Here is a 22,754-nt window from a genome sequence, read left to right on the forward strand (position 1 = left end):
GCCATACGTGTACAAAGTAGTCGAAGAAGGAAGTAAGTGTTTCTGTAGAAGGAGCATGAGAATGTATCACCAACCATCGCTCACTGATGTCATCTGGCTTCAAAAATGCCAGTGTAGTGCATATTCGGATGTGGAGACGTATATCTTCGTTCTCCTTGTAGTTGCTCGCCAGGCCAAGTTCCTGTACGTTTCTCCACAGACATTGCTTCATGTGAAAAAACACCCACTTAACTGTGCTGACGGGTATACTTCTCGTAGGGCTGATATCCTAGCTGCTTCGAAGTCAGTAGTGATTTTCTTAGGATACCATTGGGGAACCGCTTCCAAGATAAGGTGAAAGAAACTAATATAAATTTCTTTCTTTTTGTTAGGCAGGAACGCAAAGACGACTGGATAAACGATGCTTTCATCACTACGGCCTCCAAGATCTGCGTGAATGGTGTATATCTGGGAGAAATGTTTGCTGCAACTCTCGAACGTGCCCCCCATAAAAAAACTGCGCATAATGCCTAAGACTTTCTCTACCTTTATCGGCACTAAACATTATAATTCTTTCACCCATACCGTCGTCAGCTAAACGAAACGGGCTGCCATTATTAATTCTTAACGCCTCTTCATTAAGAATTATCTGAGCACTTGTTTCTGGCTTTACTTGAAGACCGCGTGCATGATTTCGTTGCCGACACATTGTTCTTTTTAAAGTTTCTTGAGCTGGCATGTTAGTGACAAAGTCGTAGCCCCTGTTATGCAGATCACCCAACTCCTGCACGTAAATCTGTGATAATGGAGCCACTTCTTCTCATGCTCTCTTCTTTCCCACTTGAACCTGCTTTTTCGCTGCGAAGGCCGCTTCTTCAGGTGGTCCACACTGATGAACGACGGTATGAAGCATTTCTTCGCTTCTTGTCCTCAGCCGTCTTTTACACTTGTTCTTCTCCTTCAGACACACCCAGGTGACGTTAACAGGTTGACTGTCCCTATTCTTTCTGTACATATAACGTTTGTAAAGTGCACAGTGATTTGCCTGATTAGTAACTGTCAACTCCATTACAGCACACAATAGTAAATACAGTACTCACACCAGGAAGTTTCGGTATAAAATGGTGTTTGTGGCTGAAGGTATCAATCTCTAAATAATGCCCGCGAGAGAAAAATGTTGATCTGCAATGAGCGAGCAGGTGCTCAGGTAGGTTAGCGGGCATACCCCGAGATTAAGATGATGAGGCCCACCCCCTGCTGCGATGACCGCAAATGTCCTGTGACAACTGGGGAATTTCAGTGAGTGGGCACAATTTTATCTCAGTGACCGCAGATGTCCGGCGACGGCAAATGTCCGTGACCGCAATTGTCCGGCAACCTTTTAAAGCATCGATAACTCGCTCACCCGGCCTTGCATAACTTAACCGCATAAAAGAGGCCATGGCGTGGACAAGCAGGAATAAGACTGAATGGAATTTCCTGTGTTTGATTAGTACCCTTCTAACAGCAAGAAAAACACCCAGAGAACCACACACTACCCTTTTACCTCTACGCCAAGAACCAACACACGGATTTTTATTTAAAGAGCAAGATTTCAGCAGGTGGGCCCTAGAGTCTTGAGAGAGAAACCGAGAGGCCATTGAAATGGGAAAACGCGCCGGAACAGCACGAATTTAGAGGAAGGTTACCGAAGTAGCAATTATTGGATGCCTATAAATTACCATTGCACAAGGTAGGATATGTAAATGCAGGACTCCTTGAACTACAGATCACTCACAGAAAATTCCAATCTGATCACCAGGCAAGAGCAACGTTCCATATTTCCTATGGAAGCCCTGCAGTGGTGTGAGCCACAGGAAGAAATAATACAATAGAAAGCAGAGCAGAGGGGCCAGTTTCACAGTCGATTTTATCTCTGTAGGGGAGACTTCGGATCGAGTTGCATACATACTGTCCTTCGTCTTGATAAATTGCAATTTTTTTGCAATAATTTCCAAACGTTGGAAATCTGTATATAATGTATACTTGCGTGCCGAAAATCTGCCCTTTCTCCAATATCACAACAGTTATTTTTCTTCCGTTCGGCTTCCACACTTACGTAACTAACACTTGATATCACTTGATATTTGTCGCTTCTCTCTATGACTGACTTGAACTATACCAATAAACCAACGAACGACTTTATGCCGTGGTGTCAAAAATCGCCTCCTTGAATTACATTTTCTATGACTGGAGATACAGATTATCACGATGTATGGCCTAATCTGATTAGAGACTCTACATTGTTAGGGGAAGTATATGAAGCGCTCACTGCTTATCCGCTGGGAGAAGTTAGAGACTTGTCAATCATGTTGCTGCAAGCGTGCAAAAGGGGAACGAAGTTTACGCTGGAGAGGGTAGGTCTGTTGTGCACTTCACTACCAAATTAAATAGTCGTTTTATATGGACTACATTTCCTGTTTGTTGTTACAAGTTGCTGTACGTCGCACCGACAGATAGATCTTATGGAGACAATGGGACATGAAGGGGCTAGGAGTGGGAAGGAAGCGGCCTTGGCCTTAATTAATGTACAGCCCCAGTATTTGCCTGGTGTGAAAATGGGAAACCACGGAAAACCATTTTCAGGGCTGCCGACAGTGGGGTTCGAACCTACTATCTCCCGAATACTGGATACTGGCCGCAATTAAGCGACTGCAGCTATCGAGCTCGGTGAGAAAATATTACTTAATGTTAAGACGTCATACTATTTCGTACTCTACAAATAAATGAAATGCCTGTTTGGTCATCAGCCCGAAGGCTGGTTGGATCCTCAGCTGATAGGGCTTAGAACCTAAGGTTATGCGGTATAACGAAACCACAGAAAGCCTATGGCAGTACCAAAATGAGGCATACAAGGCAGGACGATGAGCGAGGTAGTTTGCCATTGCTTTCTTTACCGGGACAGAAAGTGCTATTGAAGCACGACCAGCCCTATGAGCAGCATAAATGTCATTACCGAGCAACACGCATAATTCAGCAGCTTCCATACTGTCACAGCTATGACTGGGAGTTCGGTTGCAGCTTCAAAATGCTCTGGCCTTTGCCACGACACAGGTGCAAAAGTGCTGCCTCCATCCAGAAATGACAACAGGTGTAATACATTGTTGTTATTAAAATTTGCTTGACGTCGCACCGACACAGATAGGTCTTATGGCGGAAAACCATCTTCAGGGCTACCGACAGTGCGATTCGAACCCACAATCTCCGGATGCACGCTCACAGCTGCGCGCCCCTAGCCACGCGTCAAACTTGACCGGTGGTGTAATAAATTAGATAAGATTTTATAATTGTCGACAAGCCGCACTATTTTCATAAATATGGGACCAAATTCACTACGTAGAATGTTCATTTTTTTTGTCAACTGTCTTAAAAATTCTCGGCGCCTTCCAACAACAGCTTCAACTTTGGTTAAGAAACAATAATACGGGATACAAGAGAACTTCTGTTATTTGTATCATTCGGTAAAACATTACTATTACAACAAACTATGAGGGATGAAAAGTGACTCCCTACTGTAACTAAATCATTTCTACAGATTATCAAGGTAGGAGATGTATCTATATAGTAAGAACATAATTCAATAGGTAGCCACAGTTCACATGCACCTACACGTTAAAATCACTGTTTATTCTAATTCGCATGAAACGTTGTAATCGCGTTAATGAAAACTCGTTTTTCCGCCCTTATCGATATATTAACCAGTAGCGCTCAAGTCACTGTTCTGAAAATGTTTTATACATTTCACTGATTTGTTCGTTGAAAGTAGTCTATGCGATACTTAGGCAATCGAAAACAATTTTCGTGTCCTAATATTAATGACATTTCGTACCTGTATACGCACGCCGGCACTTCACATCAATCTGACATGTTTTAAAAAATGTTCATATCACCATAGGTACAATAATAATAGAAATATCGATACAGTTATACAAAGGTGAAGATTGCCAGTCATATGGCCCTCTAGTTGCATTATTTGGTGGGACCCGGCACTGAATATAGACAGCTGTGGTAGTATGTAAATGAAGATGTTTATTGAGACGATCCTAATCACCCCAACTTCCGAGTTGGAGGGATTAACTAAAAACGACTATAGTCTCCGGCCTGGCCAGGAATCGAAACCGCGGCCCTCTAAACCGAAGGCAACTACGCTTAACATTCAAACAAGGAATGCCCATACATGAATCCTTTAATGGCAAAATGTAGATGCACCTCTATGGTAAAGTGTAGACGCACCTCTACATATCAAAAAGCTATGATATATCAGTGAATATATGCTCCTTAAGCTCGTGCTTGTACTCGGGGACTTTGAAGTTATAAGTCGATCTCCTTCGGTATCAGAAGTGTATGTTCACCCCTACTTTGCAGTTTGAAACTGTTATTATCTGCAGTACATTTTATGTATTAATCCACTTCGCTGTATTATTCAGATGATGATGCTTGTTGTGCAAAGGGGCCTAACATCGAAGGTCATCGGCCCGCTTTATTATTCAGGTGAGTCCATTTTTCTAAGGCATAACATGTACAAATACCTAATATTATATTTATTTTTCAGTTCCACAACCAGGACCTGCTCCCGGATACGTACTAATTGAAGGAATTGGCTATTACAAGTATCACACGGATTCCAAAGTATGGCCAGAAGCGATGAAAGTCTGTGAAGAAGAGGGAGCACATCTTGCTATCATCAACAATGAAAGAGAGGCAGCTGCTCTTCAGAAGCTGCTTCTGCAAAACGGAAAAGGACAAGACAAGAATTATTCTGTTGGAATAGGATTCCACGACAGATACAATGAGGGAGAATATTTAACAGTATTCGGTAAATTTATATAATTCAATATACTATTTATTAGGTATTACATACATACATGCATACATACAAACAAACAAAAGATCCATTACAGTCTTGACCTGCATTAAACTCTGTAGAACATTTTAAATCAACTAATCCCTTTGTGATATTATACTTTCAATTAATACCGGCCCTTCCACCTTGTATGCTTCTTATTGATGGATTCCGAGTGTAACCATGATACAGAACGCCTATTTCCCCTTTTTTATTCTCTCAACTACCAATGACCTCTAGGTTAGGTTTCTTAAAATATGAATCATCATAATCATCATCATCATCATATCATTTATGGTAGTGTCCATTACTTTCTGAAGTAATTTTTCCTCCCTTTATCATGCGTAGTATCATGGTATCATATTACTATTATGCCTCATTTAACCACCACTCTCGGTTACACTTTTAACCAAAGAACATACAACCGGGCGAGTTGGCCGTGCGCGTAGAGGCGCGCGGCTGTGAGCTTGCATCCGGGAGTTAGTAGGTTCGAATCCCACTATCGGCAGCCCTGAAAATGGTTTTCCGTGGTTTCCCATTTTCACACCAGGCAAATGCTGGGGCTGTACCTTAATTAAGGCCACGGCCGCTTCCTTCCAACTCCTAGGCCTTTCCTATCCCATCGTCGCCATAAGACCTATCTCTGTCGGTGCGACGTAAAGCCACTAACAAAAAAAGAAAAAAAAGAACATACATACAGAAATCTTCATTATAGATTGTAGTGCCTTTGTTCGTTCATTCTGCAAGCCTCTGTAAATAGTTTAAACTCACCCAGGATCTTCTATTGTAACTAGCTTTGTTGTCTCGTTTAATCCCATACCTCCTATTTTTAATCATTAGAAAGTAGGAGAGCAGTGACAGTTCTAAATCATGGCGTCAGCATACTTTTTGCTGAGTCAGCACACGAGGTCATTGACCCCGACCAATATCAATGACTCCATGACGTCATGACCACGTGACCGTGACGCCACGACAGCGTGCTATGATTTGTAAACAAAGCCACGTACTTTTTGACAGCTGTCAAGATGACAGCTAACTTTTGAGGACAAGTGAGCATCGCTAACGTCAGTGCTGCCATCTTAACAGGGCCTAACCTAATTGTTACCATATTATGCACATGGTGGCGCGCAATTTAAAATCCACATGCTTTTGACAGCTGCCAAGATGACAGGTCAAAACCACTTGGGAGTGGATTTAAAACCCACGTGCATTTTGACAGTTGCCATATTGACAGCTGCTATCGAGACAAGTCCTAATCACGTTGGCACGGAATTGAAACAAGTGAACGTGGCTAACCTCACTGCTTTACGGCAAGTTGCCCTTCCCGACGTCGATTTAACATGCCTAACCCCACAGTCGCTATCATGGAGGGGTCTACTTCAGTTTTAGGGGCAGATGTCCCCTTTTCGACGTAGACAGTCATCATCTTGGATGGGCCTAACCTCAGTTTTATGGGCAGATGTCTGTCTCGATGTAGACAGTCGCCATCTAGGAGGGGTCTAACCTCAGTTTTACGGCTATATGCCCTTCCCGACGTGGAAATCGCCATTTTGGATGGGCCAAACCTCAGTTTTACGGCAGATGGCCTTCTCGACGTGGACAATCACCATCTTGGAGGGTTCTAACCTCAGTTTTACAGGCAGATGCCGTTCCTGACGTGGACAGTCGCTATCTTGGAGGGGCCTAACCTCCCTCCTCCTCCTCAGCATGCCCTTCCCGACGTGCTGCGGAATTTTTGAAAAATTGAACGGGACATAGCTAGGGGGCCTAACTTTAGAGGTTTGAAGACAGCTGCCCTTCTCTACATGACCCTTCCCCGAAACGATTTTGGAGAGAGGATTATAGTTTCAAAGCAAGCTGCCCTTCTCAACATGGTCCCTTCCCGACACCATTTTGCAGAGAAGATTATAGTTTTAAAGCAAGCTGCCCCTCTCGACATGGTTCGTTCCCGACACCATTTTGGAGAGAGGATTTTCGATTGAAAGCAAGTTACCCTTTCGACAGTGACCCTTCCCGACACTACTTTTGGAGGGAGGATTATAATTTTAAAGCAGGCTGCCCTTCTCGACATTAGAAATTATAAAATTGTTAATAACAAAATCAAAGAGCTAACCCATGACGATCTCCTAGTATAGTTTGCAAAGAATAACGGATAAGAGTATTAGTCAAATATTTATTGTTAATATTACCTTTCACCAGATATACTTACGTTATGGTATTTAGCTAGAAAGCAAGGTGTAGCGTTGTCTTCTTGTTCTGTTTACCTCCTAATATGATGTGACGCATAAGTTTTTAGTTATCCTTTTTTACTCTTTTCGATTGATAAGAATAGAGGAGGGAGTGGTAAAATAAGGATGATGCGGTAAGGAGAAGTTAATACTTTTTTACCTCTTCATTTTTGTATTCATATTTTTCCTTTTCGATAGCAATCAGCACACACGCAAAAGTATAGAATTGAATGTAGGATAAGCAGATGCTGTATGTCTCCATCCGACAAGACAAAACATATTCACTATCTATACAGGTTTAATCCTGTTACAGAGGACTTATAACATGGTGTAGTTATCTTAGAGTAAAGAATATAATTCGAACTCTGTTCCAATTCTATTTAGCATTAGAAAGAAAGAATATCTAATACATTCGTTATGGGATTCGAACACTAATCTCTTTGTGCAATATGGGCAATACATGATAACGAACGCACTTCTTTAAGTTATATATGCAATCAACAAACACGCAAAAATATACTTTTGATTGTAGGACAAGCAAAAGGTGTATGTCTCCAACCGACAAGTCAAAACATGTTGACCATCTGTACAGGTTCAGTCCTCTTAGAGGGGACAGTTGTTATATTAGAGTAAAGATTTAAACAGACAGCACACATATCCTATCGTGTTCTAAGCAGAAAATCTTACCTTGATTATATGATAGGAGGAGGACGCGCAGTATCTCGTAGACTGATGGGATTTTGTAACTTAATCATAATCTCGTTTTATACAAATAGAAGGAAAAGGGAGAGAAATGGAAGTGTAATTAGTGTACAGGTGTACTTCCTCTTAAAACAATAATCACTACCACTATTTAATAAAATAATTTTACGGTTTTAGTTAATATCTCGCATCGGATACCATAAAAATCTTTTTCCTACCTATAATTCTACATCGTATTGTGTTAAAGAGATTAATTCGCAGGGATTCGAACCCAGACACATTCAACAAAGAGAACCTGAATTACAGATATCGATTCGAAATTTGATCTCTTACTAATTTAGCCACCGTAAAATAAGGAATCCCTAGACCTGGCCAGGAATGGGCTGCCATATTGCGCATTATTTCCTAGGCCGTCGAATTAGAGGAATACATTTTGAATAAGCTAGGACCGAATATGTTAAGTTGTAGACAGACAACATTGTGGTAACGGAATTTTGCTCGAAGGTGACCACACATTACAGTATTTATTTGAAAACGTAACTTAAATGATATATTGTAAGATTAAAAAACGGCGAATTACAGTTGCCGCACGGACTTGCCTAAGCAAATGCTAGAACTGTATGTTACACCACCTAACGATATTGTTCTGTCTCATTACGCTGATCAAAGGTCGCTTGGTAGGCTAAGGCCCCTGAAGACATAAACGGAAAAATATACACACAGTTTTAGCTACGCATCCTTAACCGCGTAGCCAATTCGCTCGGAATAGGTGTGTTGGTATTAAGAAGTCACGTAAAATTCTACAAGTTAGCTTGCTTCCAAATATGTACCGATTATTACTCTACAGCTCTACAGCTACACAAAGGCACAGCCCCAGCATTTTAAATGTAATCTCTAATACGTGAGTGATGGACTGCATTCAGTAAAATAATGGAATATTTTTGCTACGCTGCATAAAACTGTATAGTATGTGTAAAAGTGCCTGATACGATAAGTCGCAGCCTGTTGTGCTAGCGACGTGCACGCAGAATTTACAGTGTAGCAAAAATGCTGACAGATAATGAAATTTGATCGATACATCTGGGTAGAAGTCATACCCAGCCTCACCGAGAAGATGGGATGCCTTTCGGTCGACACTTGCAACAGGTGTTTAGATCACTGAATGGTTGATTGTAACATTTTAAGCCTGGCAAATGCTGGGGCTGTATCTTTGCGTAGCTGTAGAGTAATAATCGGTATATATTTGGAAGCAAGCTAGCTTGTAGACTTTTACGTGACTTCTTAATAGCAACACACCTATACCAGCAAATTTGCTACGCGGTTAGGGATTCGTAGGTAAAAAATTGTGTGTATATTTTTTTCCGTTTATATCTCCAGGGGCCTTAGCATACCAAGCGACCGCTGATCGGCGTATTAAGACAGAACAGTACTGTTAGGTGGTGTAACATACAGTTGTGGCATTTGTTTATGCAAGTTCATGAGGCAACTGTACTTCTCCGTTTTCTTTAATCTTACAATATATCATTTATTTACGTTGTCAAGTAAGTACCGGTACTGTAATGTGTGTTTACGTTCGAGCAAATTTTCGTTACCACAATGGTATCTGTCTACAACTTAACATATTCGATCGTGGCTTATTCAAAGTGTATTTCTCTAATTTGACGGCCTAGGGTGTAATGCGCAATATGGCAGCTCATTCCTGGCCAGGCCTAGGGATTCCTTATTTTACAGTGACTAAATTAGTACGAAATCAATGTTCGAATCTATATCTGCAAGACAAAGTATTTTAGGGGCCCTGGTCAGACAGGAAAAGGTAGGGAATTACATCTTAAAAATGTCTTTGTTGCGTGTGTCGGTGTTCGAATCTCCGCAAATCAATCTCCTTGAAATAATACGATATAGAATTATAGATAGTACAAATATTTGTATGGTATGCCCTGCTAGGTATTAACTAAAAGCGTAAAATAATATTATCTGCATAGTGGCAGTGATTATTGTTTTATGAGGAAGTACAACTGTACAATAATTACACTTCTATTCCTCTCCCGTTTCCTTCTATTTGTATAAAACTAGATTAAGTTATAAAATCCCATCAATCAACAAGATACCGCGCGTCTTTGTCCTCCTATCATATAATCAAGGTATGTTTTTCTGTTTAGAACACGATAGGGAATGTATGCTGTCTATTTAAAACTTTACTGTATGATAACGACTGCCCTCTGTAACAGGATTGAACCTGTACAGATGGTCAACATGTTTCGTCTTGCCAGATGGAGGCATACAGCATTTGCTTGTCCTAGAATAAAATCTATATTTTCGCGTGTGCGCTGATTGCATTCTGTAACAGGATTGAACCTGTACAGATCGTCAACATGCTTTGTCTTGTCGGATGGAGAAATACAGCATTTGCTTGTCCTTTCAATTCCATATTTTGGGTGCGTGATGATTGCGTATATAATTTAAAGAAGTGCTTTTGTTATCATGTACAGCATGTTTTAACTATTAGAGTGCCGGGGAGCGCGATCGCGCTCATCTCTAGCCTATTGAAATGTGCCAAGAACGCTCACCTGTAGCCTAGCGAAAAGTGCCAGGAGCGCGATCGCGCTCCGTGTTGCAGCTGTCCATATAAGTCGTCATAGTTTGCACATATCTGACAGATAGCAGCTCCAGTCGGCATCACTCTGTAGTAGGTACTACACTGTTTCTAAATCTATCACTAGAATCTCCGTGTGACATGTTGTGTTGATGTTATGATTTCTTTTATTTCAGCTATTTGGCGCGTACCTGTAGACCACGTGTTCGTAATAATGGCGACAAGTTCTCGTATTGTGTTTGAAATTGATGACGATTTGGTACAGTATATTGATTAATTGAGTGATGATTCTGATTATATCGAGTTAGGCGATGATTCATATGATAATGAGAGTTACAATAATGCCGGTAACGTTTCAAACAATGATGATAGTGGTGATGTTATCCGACTTACTCGTGTGACAGTGATGCATGAAATTTCCGATAAAGACGGTAATGATAGTGACGGGAATAATGATGGAATTGACGGAGACAGTAATGACGATGATGACCAGATTCCCGATTTCCGTAAAATTCAGTCCGATCACGACGTGCAATTTCAGCCCTCTTCTGCATTCCTTGAGGCGCCCGGCTCTAAACTTGCACCTCCTCCTGAGGCTAGACCAAATCAGAATTTTAATCTATTCTTACAAGAACTATAATTTTTAAAACACTGATATTTTACAAACTAGTAAACAATGCATCAATGTGCACAGGAATAAAAAATTTACGTGAGTACGATAAAATACTAGGATGTACTGAGATCCAAATTTGAATTTAAAAATGTTCAAAAATTGCATGAAAGAATTTAATTTTTTGCTCGAAAGTATGAATTATTTTCGTGATGTTAATATAATGAGTGAAGAGAGGGATCACTTAGATACAAGAAAATGTAAACTACAACGAGATATCTAGAAAAGTGAGGATAGGATATGCTTTTATCTTCTGTGCTGCATAATAGGCATTTTCTCTCTGGCATTCTTAGGAACCACGGCAGTAAGGGAGCCGGCACTAAGAGGGTTAAACAAAGAAATTAGTGTTCGAATCCCCTAAATGCTTGCAATAGAGATTTTTTCTAATGCTGAATACAAGGGTAACAGACTTCGAATCCCACGATTGTTTTAGTCTGTTACGGTAACTATTGTGTTTGCGTTATAATCAAGGTAAGTTTTCTGTTCAGAACACAATAGGAAATATATACCATCTATTCAAATATTTACTGTAAGATAACAACAGTATGTTTTATGTCTTATCTAATAGGATTGAACCTGTACAGATAGTCATCATGTTCTGTTTTGTCGGATGGTGTCATACAGCATTTGATTGTCCTACAATGAAATCCATATTTTTGCATTTGTGCTGAATGCATATATAACATAAAGAATAGCATTTGTTATCATTTATAGCCCATTTTACACAAAGAGATTAGTGTTCGTATCCCATAATAAATGTATTAGAGATTCTTTCTTTCTAATGCTAAATAGAATGGGAACAGAGTTCAAATCCTATCCTTTACTGTAAGGTAACAACAGTATATCCTATGTCCTCTGTAACATGATTAAAACTGTATAGATAGTCAACATATGTTGTCTTGTCGGATGGAGATATACAGTACTTGTTTAATCCTACATTCAGTTCTATTTTTTGCGTGTGTGCCGATTGCAATCGAAAATGAAAAATATGAATATATAAAAAATGGAGAGGGTAAAAAGTTATTACCTCCTCCTTACCGCTCACTCCTCAATCGAAACAGTAAGGAAGTGTAATTGTAAACTTATGCGTCACATCAAATTACGAGGTAGAAAGAACAAGAGGACAACGCTACGGCATGCTTTACAGTTTAATACCTTGACGTTAGTGGATTTTAAATTGCACGCCACCACGTGCATATGGTAGCAAAAATGAGGTTAGGTCCTGTAAAGATGGCAGCACTGTGGTTAGCGATGCTCACTTGTTCCCAAGAGTAATGCTAGGGCCCGCCAAGATGGCAGCTGTCAACTTGACAGCTGTCAAAAAGCACGTGGCTTTGTTTACAAACACTAGCACGGTGTCGTGACGTCACGATCATGTGGTCATGACGTCATGGTGTCAGTGTCCTTGGCCGGGCTCAATAACCTCGTGTGCTGACTCAGCAGAAAAATGCTGACGCCATGATTTAGAACTGTCACTCTTCTCCTACTTTAGAAACTGAGTATAACCTTCGTCGTCTTAGTCTCCCTCTACTTCTCTTACCCTACATGAGCGAGATCATTATATTTCCAGGTAACGTACTCTCCTCCATTCGTCTCACATGACCGACGCCGGTCTATGACTACCGCTTCATCCATCAACTTCATTCCTAAATTTATCTTAATCTCATTCTGAGTACACTCCTGTCCTTGTTACCACCAGTTCGTACTTTTTTTGCTATTTGCTTTACGTCGCACCGACACATATAGGTCTTATGGCGACGATGGGATAGGAAAGGCTTAGGAATGGGAAGGAAGCGACCGTAGCCTTAATTAAGGTACAGCCCCAGGATTTGACTGGTGTGAAAATGGGAGACCACGGAAAAAACATCTTCAGGGCTGCCGACAGTGGAATTCGAACTCACTATCTCCAGAATGCAAGCTCACAGCTGTGCGCTTCTAACCGCACGGCCAACTCGCCCGGTCCACTTTGTACTAGCAATCTTTCTCCTTACTTTCACTTTGTTACTTATAACATATGAATCAGATATCCTGAGAATACCCAGCGGTCTCTCCTGTACAAGCAATGTTTCTCTGAAAATGGAACGATGTAAACGTTGTTTCGTCCGGGAGATGAGTCTTTTCTTGCGGAATACTGTTTATTGCAACTGCAAGCTCACTGCATTAGCTTTGCTGCACCTTGATTCAATCTCACTTTCTATCCTGGGATAACACATATCCCAAATACTTCAAATTATCTACCTGTTCCAGCTTTGTGTTCTCAACGTGGAATTCAATTCTCTCAGTTTCCTTCCCTTCTGATATAACTTCAGTCTTGGAAAGGCTAACATTCCTACCACACTCACTGAAACTATTTTCAAGTTCCAATGCGTTAGACTGCAGGATTTCAGCACAATATTCCATTAAGACCAAGTCATTAGCATGGGCTAAACTGCTTTCTACATTTCCACATAACATAATCCCTCCCTGCCTCTTCATACCTTTCAGTAGAAGATCCATGTAAATTATGAACAGCAAAGGTGAAAGATTACGGCCTTGTCTAACCTCTGTAAGTACCTTGAGCCAAGACCTCATTCTACCATCAATTCTCACTGCTGCCCAACTCTCAATATGAATGGATTTTAAAGTTTTAAAAGTCTACCATTAATCTCACAATCCCTCACTAAAACGAACACCTTTTCCCTCGGTACTCTGACATGTGCCTTCCTTATATCCAAAAAACGTGAACATGATTGTCGGTTCCTCTGGTAAAATAGTTCAATGACCCGGCGCATACTGAAAATCTGATCCTGACAGCCCCCTGCGGCTAGAAACCACACTGATTTTCATACAGCTTACTCCCAACCATTGCTCGTACCTCCTTTCGAAAATTCCAATGAACATTTTGCCTGGTACATTGATCAATAGTGTACCTCGATAGTTGTTGCAGTCCTTCCTGTTCCCCTGTCTATAGATAAGTGTAATTACTGTTTTCATTGAAACACTCCACGCTTATCATATTATTCTGTGAAGCCATTTTCTTCCCACTGTATTTCAGGCTTAATTTCATGTATTTCTGCTCCTCTAAGACAGTGGAGTTTATTTACCATTCATTTCACTTCCTTTTTTGCTATTGGCTTTACGACGCACCGACACAGATAGGTCTTATGGCGATGATGGGACAGGAAAGGGCTAGGATTGGGAAGGAAGCTGCCGTGGCCTTAATTGAGGTACAGCCCCAGCATTTGCCTAGTGTGAAAATGGGAAACCACGGAAAACCGTCTTCAGGACTGCCGACAGTGGGATCTGAACCCACTATCTCCCGAATACTGGATACTGACCGCACTTAAGCGACTGCAGCTATCGAGCTCGGTCATTTCACTTCCTCAAGCGAAATTTCACTAACATTGTTGTTTCTTCTCCCCATGTGCTCAGTTGTTCGTGACGTCATCTGAAATGTTTTATTTTACGTTGAGAAGATTTTCTAGATATTCCATCCATCTCTCCGGTGGTTCTCTGGGATCTAATGTAAGTTCACCTGATTTACCCTAAACACTATTAATTTTTATTTTACGTCCCTTTATTTCTATATTACTGTCCAGAGAGCTTTTCCTGTCACTTGATCAAATCTTTCCAGGCTATTACTGAGATTTTACCATGACTATTTCATGGATTAGAAAAAATATTCGTTTATCTGTGTTTCTTCCATCTAGGCTGATTCCCTGTGTGCATCAGTCCTTGTTTGAAGCCATTTCGGATACCCCTTTTTTACGTTTACGTCATTCCAACAATATGTTCACATTTTCCCCTTCATTATACTGAGTTAATCGTAGGCATCCCTTTCCTCCTTTTTACTACAGCAACTCTGTATGACACCCATTCTCTTTCTATACGTTGAAGCTTCTTACTGTCCGGCTCCATGGCTAAATGGTTAGCGGGCTGGCCTTTGGCCACAGGGGTCCGGGGTTCGATTCCCGGCAGGGTCGGGAGTTTTAACCTTAATTGGTTAATTTCGCTGGCCCGGGGGCTGGGTGTATGTGTTGTCTTCATCATCATTTCATCCTCATCATGACGCGGAAGTCGCCTACGGGGGTCAAATTAAAAGACCTTTATCTGGCGAGCCGAACTTGTCCTCGGACATTCCCGGCACTAAAAGCCATACGCCATTTCATTTCATTTTACTGACTATCGTTTGGAACTTTTCCTAATCATATTAAGGTACTTATGTCTAATCTCCCTGTCTTGGAGATGTAATAATAATGATAATGGTAATAATAATAATAATAATAATAATAATAATAATAATAATAGTAATAATGTTATTGGCTTTACGTCTCACTAACAGATTTTTGCGGTTTTCGGAGACGCCGAGGTACCAGAATTTAGTCCTGCAGGAGTACTTCACCGTGCCAGTAAATCTACCGACACGAGTCTGAAGTATTTGAGCACCTTCAAATACCACCGGACTGAGCCAGGATCGAACCTGCCAATTTGGGGTCAGAAGGCCAGCGCCTTAACCGTCTGAGCCACTCAGCCCGGCCCTGGAGATCTGATAGTTGTCTGTATCAACTTAGAATCCTCTGAATACCCACATATTTATGACAGATTTCCCGAATTCAAAGTCAGTTATGATAGAGCCTATTATAGATCTGGTGCCCATAACCTCCTAAATGTAGCGGTGAATGTTCTTATACTTGAAGAATTAATTCGTTAATACTAATCCCACACTAGCACAGAAGTCCAGCAAATGCTTCCCATTCCCTTTAGCTTCAATATTATCCCAACATTTACCATTCACTTTCTCATTTATTTCAGCTCCATTTCCAAGTCTCGTATTGAAATCGTCCATTAGCATTATAATATCCTTGCCATTACCCTGACTACGATGTCATTCTGTGCTTTATAAAACTTGTCAAATTCATCCTCATCTGAACCCTCAAGTGGTGAATGGACAGCAATTCTCGTCATCCTTCCTCGAAACAGCTAAATATACCCACACCATTCGCTCATATATGTGTCTTAAAGAAAGTATATTGCATGAAATAGTGAACATTCTTGCCCCATAATCTTCCATTTTATTTTTAACACCTGTTATGTTCAGTTTATAATCTCGTATCTCTTCCTTCTAATCTCTCATTACCCGAATAACATTAAGTCTCAACACATCGAGACGTGTCCTCTTTGCTGAAACACCTGTTATGTTCAGTTTATAATCTCGTATCTCTTCCTTCTAATCTCCAATTACCCGAATATCATTAAGTCTCAACACATCGAGACGTGTCCTCTTTGCTGACTCAACCAGTTCTACATTCTTTCATCCATAAGCCCCATTAATATTGATAGCTCTCCGCCAAATTCAATTTCGTTTGCCAAGTTGTTTCCCAGGAGTACCTCGCTTGTCAATTGGAACTGGGACTCCATTTCTTCCATAGGTCTGAGTCTTGCTTAAAGTGTTCTGGGTCTGAACCCTCAAGTGGTGAATGGTCAGCAAATCTCGTCATCTTTCCTCAAAACAGCTAAATCTACCCACACCATTTGCTCATATATGTGTCTTAAAGAAAGTGTATTGCATGAAATAGTGAACATTCTTGCCCCATAATCTTCCCTTTTATTTTTAACACCTGTTATGTTCAGTTTATAATCTCGTATCTCTTCCTTCTAATCTCTCATTACCCGAATAACATTAAGTCTCAACACATCGAGACGTGTCCTCTTTGCTGAAACACCTGTTATGTTCAGTTTATAATCTCGTAACTCTTCCTTCCAATCTCCCATTACCCGAATATCATTAAGTCTCAACACATCGAGACGTGTCCTCTTTGCTGACTCAACCAGTTCTACATTCTTTCATCCATAAGCCCCATTAATATTGATAGCTCTCCACCAAATTCAATTTCGTTTGCCAAGTTGTTTCCAAGGAGTACCTCGCTTGTCAAATGGAACTGGGACGCCATTTCTTCCATAGGTCTGAGTCTTGCTGAAAGTGTTCTGGTTCGGTAAATTCTGATAAGCATGAATCTACCGTAGTTGCATATAGTCCCAGTGAGAATCTCTCCTCTGATGAGGTAGGGGCCACTGGTGGATGTATATTCCTAGCCGCCTGGGCACAGGGAGGGTCATGACTCAGAATATGACCGATGTGCCCACTCCTATTCCACAGCAACTGACGTCCCGACTCTCAGGTCCACGTCGTAGACCATGGTGACGACAGTAATCCACACCACGAACCAAAAAATAAGAGTTTTATAAAAAATACTAGCAAGATACCCGTGCTTCGCTACGGTATTATACAGGAATTTATAATTGAATGCTTACTGTTTTATATATAATCCGCCGAAATTCGCGATCTGACTCGTTTTATGAGAGAATCCGCCAAAATTCGCGATCTGACTCGTTTTCTAATAGATTACGGCAAGTTTCCCCCCATTTTCAATCTTTCTTTCCAGCAATCGATTTCGTACTTCCTGGGCTAGGTCCAGGTATTCCACCCGGTCAGTTGGGTCCCTAAATCTTTGCCATCTTTTCCTATAAGCATTTTTAATATGGACTAAATCCTTCAGAAAATCCGGTGTGGTGTCGTCTTGGGTGCCTTGGTGGTACTGAACCCGCAGCCGGACTGCATTCTTAGTCATTACCCGTCCAGGACCCGTTTCCAGCGCGGTCCGCACATTTGATGACGGCTCAGAACATTATTATTATTATTATTATTATTATTATTATTATTATTATTATTATTATTATTATTATTATTATTATTATTATTATTATTATTATTATTATAGATGTTCTGGACCCCACACCAAGATGCAAGACCGCTACTTGGCGGTAAATTACATCTGCTGCCATTGTCATTGCTGACTATATACGTGACCAGCACCATTGTCGCGCGTAGGCAAGTGTGCGGGATTTCTGCCGATACGAATGACATACTTCCGTGGATTATTGACCTTATTATAGAGGTGAAGAATTGGACGGTCAATTTCATTCCTATCGTTTATTTCAAATGTGTTTAAATTTTTATTTATATGCCATGAGAATCTACTGTAATCTAAGAACGTTTTCCGAAGGAAAAGATGGCTCTTGAAAACGAACCCAGGAAAGATTAAAATGATCGGTTTTTGATAAGAATAAGTACATCGAAACTTCTACAGCCTGTTTCCAGTCAATCGACAGTGTCAGGAATGGAATGAATAAAGCCCCATCTAGCGGCGACAATAGGAATTATGCCGGCTGCCGAAACCTGTCGCAATCTTTTGGGGCAATGATTAATGAATGACAAATGAAATGAAATGATATTAGACAGTGTTTCTGGAATGAATGATGACAGGGGAAACCGGAGTATCCGGAGAAAAACCTGTCCTGCCTCCGTTTTTGTCCAGCACAAATGTCACGTGGAGTGACCGGGATTTGACGCACGGAACCCAGCTGTGAGAGGCCGGCGTGCTGCCGCCTGAGCAACGGAGGCTTCTTATAAGTACATTATGAACAGTAAAATCAATTGGTTTCACCTCCTTTTACACCCCACCGCCGTTAAGTATATTTAACCCCCCCAAAAGAAAAGAAATTAAAAGAAGGCGTGTTTCTTTATGTTTAAAGGAGATTCCAAACACCAATGTTCACGTCTGTTACCTTCAGTTTTGAGATATAAGTATCCCCATAAATATAATTCACTTTTTTGCACTTCCCTTCACATTCCTCACCCCGAAAAAAACTTGTTTCTTTAATAGTAAAGGATATTCTAAATACCAATTATCACGACTCTAACTTCTTCAGTTTATGATTTATGTGTCCTCGTGAAAGGAATTCCACTCCTTTTCACTCCCGCCCTCCTCAGATGATTTCCCACCCAAAACGCGTTTTTCTTTGTTTTTAAAGGATATCCAAATACCAATTTTCACGTCTGTAACAACTTAATTTTTTATTCGATGTAAGTATTCTCATACAATTAAGTCAATTAATTTTTTAATTCTTTCACCTATCCCCCGTCTTCATTGGACTTTCCGAGAATACGTGTTTCTTTACTTTTAAAGCAGATTCCAAATATCAAATTTCACGTCCGTAACATCTTCATTTTTGAGATATCAGTAGCCTAATTAAAAGAATTCAACACCATTTTCAGTCACATTAACCCCCCCACCACCACCACCACCACCCAAGTGGTATTTTCGAAAACTAATTATACACGTTCCTTGATTTTTAATAGAAATAAAAAATACCATTTTTCACTTCTTTAACATGTTAAGTTTTTGAGATATACTGTAGAAATTCTCATTTTAAAATTTCACCCCTTCTTAGTTTCCCTTAAGTGGAGTTTTCAAAAACAAATCACCTATGTTTCTTTACATTTACAGGAGATTCCAAATACCCTCTTTTTACCTCTGTAACATTTTACGTTTCTCAGATATTCTGTAGATACAGTCTTTCAAAAAATTCACCCCAATTTGTCACTCCTGTTTAACCGCCATTAATTGGATTTTCCAAAAACAAAAAATAGTTGTTTCTTTATTTTTAAAGGAAATCCCACATACACATTTTCAGTTCTGTAATATGTTCAGTTTCTGAGATATAAGTAACCTCATTAAAGGCATTCAACCCATTTTTCATCCCTTTTCAGCCCTCCTATTGCGATTTACAGAAAACAAAATGTACGTTTTATTTTATTTGTAAAGTAGATTTTAAATAACAATTTTTACATCTGTAAACTTTTAATGTTTTAAGATACAAACACACTCATTTTAAAAATTCACCTCCCTTATTTGGATTTTCCAAAAACGAAAAATACCTTTTCTTTATTTTTAAAGTAGATCCCAAATACCATTTTTCAGGTCTGTAATATCTTCAGGCTCTGAAATATAAGTAGCCTCATGAAAGGCATTCAACCACTTTTTCACATTTTTCCACCATTTCTATGGGGATTTTCCGAAAACAAAAAATACGTGTTTCTTTATTTTTAAAGGAGATTCTAAATACCAATTTTTACATCTATGAACCTTAAAAGTTTTGAGATGTAGATACACTCATTTTAAAAATTCACCCCCTTTTCACCCCCCGCATTAATTGGTTTTTCCAAAAACAAAAAATACCTGTTTCTTTATTTTTGAAGGACATCCCAAACACCAATTTTCAGGTCTGTAATATCTTCAGTTTCTGAGATATAAGTAACCTGAATAAAGGCATTCAACCCTTTTTTCACCCCTTTTCACCCCTCCTATTGGGATTTTCCGAAAACAAAAAAATACGTGTTTCTTTATTTTTAATGAAGATTCTAAATACTAATTTTTATATCTGTAAACTTTCAAAGTTATGAGATATAGATGCACTCATTTTAAAAATCCACCCCCCTTTTTCACCCTCCCATTAATTGGATTTTCAAAAAAAATACGTGTTTCTTTATTTTTAATAGTGATCAAAAGTACCAATTTTCAGGTCTGTAATATGTACAGTTTCTGAGTTATAAGTACCGGTATCCTGATTAAAGGCTTTCAACCAATTTTTCACCATTTTTCACCCCTCCTATTGGGATTTTCCGAAAACAAAAAAATACGTGTTTCCTTATTTTTAAATAAGATTCTAAATACCAATTTTTACGTCTGTAAACTTTTAAAGTTTTGAGATATAGATACACTCATTTTAAAATTTCATCCCCATTTTCACCCCCTTAACGACGGAATATCCAAAAATCCTCTCTTTGCGAGCACCTACATCTTAACATGAATATATCCCCAACATTTCATTTCTTTATGTCCAGTAGTTTTGGCTCGGCGATGATGAATCAGTCAGTCAGTCAGTCAGTCAGTCAGTCAGTCAGTCAGTCAGTCAGTCAGTCAGTCAGTCAGTCAGTCAGTCAGTCAGTCAGGACAAGTTATTTTATATATATAGATAGTATTACGTCTATTGGAATTTTCATGGTGTTAGGAATATAACCACTGTACTTGGTTTAATGCCAAGTTGACGTGTAGAAGAAATGTTTTCATTCCACTTTTCCAAGAGTCTTCGTGGACCGTAATGGATAAGGTTTTGAAATGACACTTCTCATTGAATTGCAAGGTCGCTGCCTAGATGTATATTTTCTATCTGTTTACTGTTCCTGTTGGTGTTTTTCGTTAATCTTTACCATAGACTCGAAATAGACCTCCGTCTGGTTTTATTCGAAGTGGAATGATGTCTGGTGTACGACCTGGCGATTATCTTCAATGAGACCCATTACGTCCTTGTGTATTTGAATGTTTGAGGAAAGTAATGCAAACGTTTCCGTAGATATTGAACTTATCCTTGCGACATGACTTACCATTTTACTTCCTCCCTGAACTCAACTGCAGTCTCTCAGTTATAAATGTACTAGCAGTTGTCCGCGGCTTTGTTCGAGTGGATTTCGTAATTTGTTAAAAGTAATCGCTCCTCGGTACTGTACTAAAACATTATCTGAAAATGATAAAAACTCACAGAAAAAATGAATTCCATCTATCCCAGAAACTCTTTGTAAACCACGTTTGTGGCATTGCCTTTTGGGGCTAAAAAAATACAGGTTAATTTTTAAAGGAGATTCCAAAGACCGATTTTCAAGTTTGTAATACCTTCAGTTTTTGAGATATAAGCACCCTCGCAAAAAATTCAACTTTTTTCACTTCATTCCACTCCCGTTAAGTCCATTTACCGAAAAAATAATCGTATTCCTGTATTTCTTAAGGATTTTCCAAATATCAAGTTTAACGTCCGTAACATGTTCAGTTTTTGACATATACTTGTACATATACCGGTACTCATTTTAAAAGTTCACCAGGTTTTTCATTTCTTTTCAATCCCATACGTGGATATTCCTAAAACAAAAAAATACCTCTTTGTTTATTTTTAAAGGAGATTCCAAATACCAGTTTTCACGTCCCAACATTTTAAGTTTTTTATATATACGTATCCCTATACAAAGAAATCAACTAATTTTTCAATTCATTCTCTCCCTTAAGTGGGTTTTAAAATACAAACGACTACGTGTTTCTTTACTTTGAAAGAAGATTCCAAATATAATTTTTCATGTCTGAAACATCTTCATCTTTCGAGATATATGTATCCTTAAAAAGAATTCAACTTCTTATTCACTTCTTTCCACCCCTCTCCCGCATTAAGTGGATTTTCTGAAAACAGTAAATAAGTTTTCCTTTATTTTTACAGGAGGTTCAAAACATCAACTTTCACATCCGTAGCATCTTCAGTTTCTGGGATATAAGTATCCTCATAAACAGAATTCAACTCATTCTTTACTTATTTGCATCCCCCATCTTAAGTCGAATTTCCGAAAGCAAAAAAAATACGTGTTCCTTGAATTTTAAATGAGATTCCAAATACCAATTTTCACGTGGCTGTAACATCTTCATTGCTTTGGATATAAGTATCCTCATACAAATAATTCAAATAATTTTTAAATTCATTCAGCCCCTTTAAGTGAGTTTTAAAAAAACAAATAATACGTGTTTCATTAATTTGAAAGAAGATTCCTAATAAAAATGTTCATATCTGTAACATCTTCTTTTGTGATATAAGTATCCTCATAAAAATAATTGAACTCCTTTTTCACCCCCAACACTCGTTAAGTTGATCCACCAACAAAACGCGTGTTTTTATTTATAAAGTAGCTTCCAAATACCAATTATCATGAGTGTAACATCGTCAGTTTTTGATATAGGGTAAACCTACCTTATTTCGTGACATAATTTATTTCGTGATACGCGA

General features: G+C 39.4%; 1 protein-coding gene across 1 annotated transcript in view; it reads left to right on the top strand.

The window, feature by feature from the left end:
* LOC136864164 (hemolymph lipopolysaccharide-binding protein) overlaps positions 1–22,754 on the top strand; it is a 112,953-nt gene that overhangs the window by 80,579 nt on the left and 9,620 nt on the right. Inside the window, exon 4 of the mRNA XM_067140811.2 lies at positions 4,571–4,834. Coding sequence (XP_066996912.2) covers positions 4,571–4,834 — 264 coding nt within the window. The remainder of the gene's footprint in view (positions 1–4,570; positions 4,835–22,754) is intronic.

The sequence above is a fragment of the Anabrus simplex genome, chromosome 2 (assembly GCF_040414725.1).
Source record: "Anabrus simplex isolate iqAnaSimp1 chromosome 2, ASM4041472v1, whole genome shotgun sequence".
In the NCBI taxonomy this organism is placed as follows: domain Eukaryota; kingdom Metazoa; phylum Arthropoda; class Insecta; order Orthoptera; family Tettigoniidae; genus Anabrus; species Anabrus simplex.